The sequence below is a fragment of the Plectropomus leopardus genome, chromosome 5 (assembly GCF_026936395.1).
Source record: "Plectropomus leopardus strain MGB_pleo_1.0 chromosome 5, ASM2693639v1, whole genome shotgun sequence".
NCBI classification, from domain to species: Eukaryota; Metazoa; Chordata; class Actinopteri; order Perciformes; family Serranidae; genus Plectropomus; species Plectropomus leopardus.
Window position 1 is genome coordinate 18,342,744 of NC_142180.1, and position 6,000 is coordinate 18,348,743.

A 6,000-nucleotide genomic window follows, 5' to 3' on the forward strand; every position below is an offset into this window, starting at 1 on the left:
TCTTGAAGTACTCAAGTGCTTGCTATTGCTGCTTTCCCTTGTTCTGTTTTGTTAAAAGTATTAGTCCTCAATAGAAATGTAATCCTCGACAGTAAATGATAGGTACACCATAGTCATGTAAACCATAATGCTGAACAGTGGTTGAGATAATTCAGCTCATTTTCTTGATAGGTTTGACTCCATATCACTCATACATTGTGTTTCACACAGAGGACATTTGAAAGAGATAAATCTTCTTGAGCTATGCTTATGTGTTGGCAAGTGCAAACCTCATGAAACACAATATATAGAGAAGATCCAGTTTCTGTGTGGCTTTCTTGTCCTTGTCCTGAAAGAGATTCTGGAGAACAACAGGAAAGCAGCTGTATTGTTCTGCAATGCAGAACTTTGTCTTTTTGGGCCAACTTAAAACCTCTAAACAATATCTTCACTGTTTACCAGTGGTATCGCTCACAGAAGCTTTGCTTTGTGAAAAGACACACAATATGTGACGCGGCCACTTAACATAAACAGCGTGAAATGTCACACTGAGTCGTAAGCATGTGCACTTGCCTTCTGAAAATATACTGTGGGTTGCAAATATAACATATGATTTTTGGAGAATATTGTGTCACATTTCTTTTTTTTTTTCAATTTGTACCAAAGAGGATGTTCTGTAAATATTCGAATGCAGCAGTTTTTTCTTTTCAGTATATGAATTACGCAAGTGATAGCGTTAATATCTTATCACAGGCTGAGAGACAAGACAGAACATACTCATGGGTTTAGTTGCTGATAAAAAGAAGACTTTCTGTATTATATTTGAGTACTACACTATTACATTCATGGATGTTTGAGCATTTTTATCTTTGCTGTTCAGTTGCGTAACTGATACCCACATGTCAACACTGGACTCTATTGTTTGCTGACCTGATGTGGATTTTCACAGAGATGTTCAATGCTGATAAGCACAAACACAAAAGCACCCTATCTAGGACAGATTTTTAAAAGACAACTGTACTGTTAAGATGTTTATTTACAAAAGACATTGTATGTACACCTTAATTTTTACATGTATTTACATCACCACAAAATAATCATCACCCGCTACACCCAAAACGGCTTTATAATCATTAAACATCCCAATCATATGCTCATCTGACACTTTAAATTAAATACAAGAACCCCACATTTGCCCCTTTTTATCGGGGATTAAATTAACATGTCATTTACTCGTACCAGCAATAGTTTTAGTTCACAGTGTCATTGTAAACCCTCTACTGAATCCACGTCAAGTATATCAGCACATTCAAATCCACAAACATGTAACAAGTTTTTAAAAAATGTTTCCAGTAGTAAAGGAGTAGTATGTCCAAATCAAGTCAGCTACATTCCAAAAAAAATGAGTGCAAGGACCTTTGTGATACAAAAAGTGATTAAAATCTTACTTTAGGAACATGCACTGCACATGGAGATAATGGTATCATGGTTATACTTGGAGTAGAAAAGGTGACCAATAGTGAAACGGAGAGGACTTTTGACCAAATTACTGAGGTAGAGAGAGTTGTTTTGTTTTCTTACTTGATTTGAAGCCACTACAGCACGCCATACTGGTCCAACTGAAGGTGATGTCTTACACTTCATAAAACCCAAAGTGCCACTGTGTAAAAATAAACTATTTATTTTAAGTAAAAATGATTGTGTCCTGGCTGCCTTTAAAATTAAAGTTGAATGAAATTGAGAAGACAAGTTAAGGTAATTTTGAATGATTCAACCTGTCTTTTCAGATTCAGTTAACTTCAAAATTTAACGCAACTTACTTTTTAAGTTAAAACAAAAAGTTATTTTCACTGAGCATAACTACAGGCAGCATATGCAGAATGGCTTTCAAATCCAAGCCTCCAAGGGCACTATCTAATACTAACTGCTCTTTTGTTTTTTAAGATGTAAACCAAACATTTCCCTCAGACTTATTTGGCAATACAACACACCGCAATTACATGTTCATGGTTTTGTTTACCACTTGTCATCACAATAAATGTTACCTTACATTTTTGAAGGGTATTCACATTAATAGGTTTGCTATCATTGGTGATTTGGTGACAGCTCACGGCCACAAGGTTCCTGGGTTCCAAACCTCCACTGAGTCAATCCAGAACGAAGGAGAAAAATAGGTGTTGGCCACTGAGGAGGGGAAGAGAAAGGGGTGTGTGCATGGCTGTGACGAGGTGGACCTATCACAAATTTTGCACTAGGTCTAACAACAGAATAAAAAGCCTGTATATGCACCCATTGGTGCTGCAGCAGCTCAACTTTGGTTGTTGTCTCTAAATCTGCATGCTGACAGTGTGCGTCCTTCAAAATGCCAATATAAATACACAATTCTAGGTCAATTAAAAAAAAACAAAAAACTGTATAACTATATAATTTACTAGCCTTTGGAGGAAACTCCTCCAAAAATTGCACTACTGCACAGAAACAGCATATTCAAATATTGTCCATGGTCCCGTCCACATGAAGGAGAGTTTAATGGGACTCCCATGCATCATCTTAGTATCCACCGAGGTACAGCTCAGCTTTCTGGTGCTGTCCTTACCCGGTGTACTCATTAAGCTATAGGATCTCCACTTTCTGCGAGCACACCAGGTCACTATTGACCAGATTCCACATGTGCATGAGGTCCGGTGGGAGCAGCTTGTGCACCACAATCAAGCTCTTAAAGAAACAAGGTTCTTTGTTCAACTTACTGCTTTTATTTTTCACCAAGCCAAACGTCTTAAAGGCATTGTGTTTTATAGGAGTGACCTGAAGCACCTCCAAGCACATGCCTAAGAAGACGTCATCAATGGGGTAGAGCTCCAGTGTGTCTGCCGCCCAGTGAAGCCTCCTCGCCAGGCTCCCATCCATCAGAAAACCCCCTCCGCCTGCATACGGAGGGTAGTATGTCTTATTATATAGAACCTCTGGGATATAGTATTTGCTTATGTTTTTACGAATGGGCTTAGCCTTTAAAATCACATCCCCCACAAGCAGGTTCTTTGTATGGTTGCTGCTTTCTAGATACTCAATGATGTTCTCCACGTTGACAAAGACATCATCATCCCCCTTGAAGATGTAGCGTACTCTTGGGCAGTAAGTATGAAACCACTTGAGGAAGTGAGTCTCCTTAAGTGTGAGGTTGAAGAAGCTATCCAGGAAGTCCCACTGGAGGATATCCCCGTAGATGTAGTCCTCGTACTCCACCAGTTTCTGGTGGTTCGCTCCCTCTTCCTCACTTGAGGATTTACCAAGAAGAAAGAGGGTCTTTATCCTCTTGCCGTCAACCACCCACTCTTTGCCCCAGGTTTTTCGGATTACCTCCCTGCGGTCATGCTGTGTGGCTATAGATTTTATTACCATGAGCAAATATATGTCCCCTGTGCACTTCTCTGGGTGGTTGAGGACCATAGGAAAGTAACGGCAGTGTTGATAAAGTGTAAACTGCTTGAAATTGTCCCCCAGGCTCTTGAACCAGTCCTGACTTGTGAGGTTGAGATTGGCGCTACAGTTGGAGCTGGTTACGTCCCAAGTTTTGGGGCTGCTGTCCTCAGTGATCCTGGGCTCCTGCGTGGTGGATTGAGCTTTAGGCACTAGCTGGCGTTTGCTAGCTTTCCAGAAGCCTTTTATCCCCAGGTACGAGGCAGTTTTGTCTTTCTGATCAGCTCCAGGGTACTCAGAGTTTTCCATGCCAGCCTGCCTCTCGAACTCAAAGGGAGCCCCCATATTGATGTTCCCTCTCTGGACGGCAGTCAGAGCCACCAAAGCCAGGAAAAACATGACACTCACCCTCTTGTACACCCTCCAACGGTCTCTGTTGTTCATCCTGAATGAAGACAAAGATCACAGATGCCAGTTAGGTTCACTGCAAAATTATCCAACACATTTAAGTTGTGATAGACAGAAAACTAAATATTTAGTTTTATTAATATTTTTTTTTCAAATTTTGATCACATTTATGCACATTAAGGTATATTAACCCTTTAACGTCAGGGTTGTTTGTGCTGCATTTCGACGCCTTAAACCTCTGAAACCTTAGAAAACTGGTTTGATTTCTTTCAAGAATACAGGACAAGGAAATGATCTGATTTTTGTGTGTGTGTGTGTGTGTGTTTTTAACTAACCCCAAACAAATTAACACACAAAACAAGACTATTATTTCTATCAACCCTCCCATACGATTTAGACTAAAAGTTTAAATAAAATTCCATAAATGATAATTAAACATGTAAAAACTATACTTGTTGTTTTATGTGCAGCCAGAAGTAAAGTTTGTCGCCATAACAGGTTCCCACATTTTGATCTCCAGAGGTATATTGGCTGTTTAATGTATAACAAACAAACAAAGGAATAGCCCAGGGGCAGAATGACATCATACTGATTACTGTTCTCCCTGTAACTGTTTTTGCCATACAGACCATAAAATGTGTTCCATAAAAAGACAATATAGTGCTAATTGTTTCCTCTCTACCTGTTATAATGGCTTTATCATTGTTTGCTTTAATACAAATGACACTCATGCAGCAGAAGTGTGCTATTTCCTTAGAATTCACCTTGAAGTAGCACTTGTCACTTTTTTTAAAGAAGCGTCACTGCTAAAGGAATATGTGGAATGCACTTTGGACATGAAGTAACCCCTGAAACAAATTTCTCACGTTTTCAACATGTCATGCCAGGGCTCGTTACAGTCACTACCCCAGAGGCACTCCCATGGGGTGAATAACGACAAACAATCCTAGAATCCACATGCCTTCAAAAAGAATCTAATTTTAACGAAATTTAGAGAAAGTTCACTTGTGGGTTCTGGAGTCACACCTTAGACAGAGGCACATACATGTCTAAATTAGGCCTACACTTTAATTCTCCTCAAGTTGATAATCTGAACCACATTTTTACCTCCTGTGAGATGAACATACTGGCAATTAGATACACAGTATCCCGTTGAAATTTTCTTACATGCTTAAACGGATCATTATCCTAATCTTTACTCCTTCTGCTTCTTTTCCTATGAATAAGTTCTTAAAGTGGGGTAAGATGTTGTTCACTTAATTAAAAAAACAAACATTTGTTGCGTCTTAATGCAGAGACACAACCAAAAGATATATTTTTTAAAAAAGCCAGATTAACATGGTGTACATCTTGCCTACGATGATAAAATATTAGAAAAAAACGCCACTTACATTTTATCGTGCGCTTTCGACGACCTTGTGACGGTTGTTTGAGATGATAAACCAATAAAAAGCCGATTAGTTAGCCAAGGAATGTGGACTGGCTTAAGTTTAAGTCTCTTCAACTGGAGGACAAACTGATAAAATAATCCTTTCCATGCAGTGTGGTTTTGAATGTTGTCAGAAAGGAGCGATGAGTTTGGGGGCTTTGTCTGGTGGTGCAGATGTGCGCTCCGCGATGTGTGTGCTGCTGAGGACTGCCCTCCCTTACTGTGAGCCGCATTTAAAGGCACGGCTGCCGCTACGTAGTACACACACACACACGCACACACACACAGGATGCGGCTGATGAATGAAAAAGGAGGAAAGTGTGTCTGTCATGCAAAGGACTTAGCGCGATGCTCCATCATAGTTTAACAATGACGCTCATGACAAAATCAACATCGGATTTCTTTTGTTACTTATATGAGTTGAAGACTGTGTTCGTTGTTCTGTAGGTTATTGTAGGTCTAACGTTTCAGTTATACACCATAAAATCTGACAAGTCGCTCTTACTTAAAATAATCTTGGAAACTGATTGCCTTGAAAAGGTAACGCAAATACAAACTAATCTTAATTTATGTTTACATATCAGATTGTTAAATTTGCTCAAAATGAATCTGTATTTACTTAATTTTATGAAATTGTTGCAACTTAAAAATGACAAGTGGGATTACCTTGTTCTTTCTAAGTGTTAACAACTTCAGTAAACCAAGTTAGTCTGACTTGACTTGATAATGACAAAGAGGATTTTCACAAAGTGCCAGAGGTAAAGCAA

General features: G+C 39.2%; 1 protein-coding gene across 1 annotated transcript; it reads right to left on the reverse strand.

The window, feature by feature from the left end:
- Window positions 1-997: 997 nt before the first annotated feature.
- On the reverse strand, window positions 998-5,440 carry b3gnt7 (UDP-GlcNAc:betaGal beta-1,3-N-acetylglucosaminyltransferase 7). Its single transcript, XM_042482010.2, has 2 exons — window positions 5,196-5,440; window positions 998-3,841 (listed from the first exon to the last, which is right to left on the reverse strand). Coding segments are annotated over exons 1-2 (1,251 nt in total). The 5' UTR covers window positions 5,198-5,440; the 3' UTR covers window positions 998-2,592.
- Window positions 5,441-6,000: the final 560 nt, after the last annotated feature.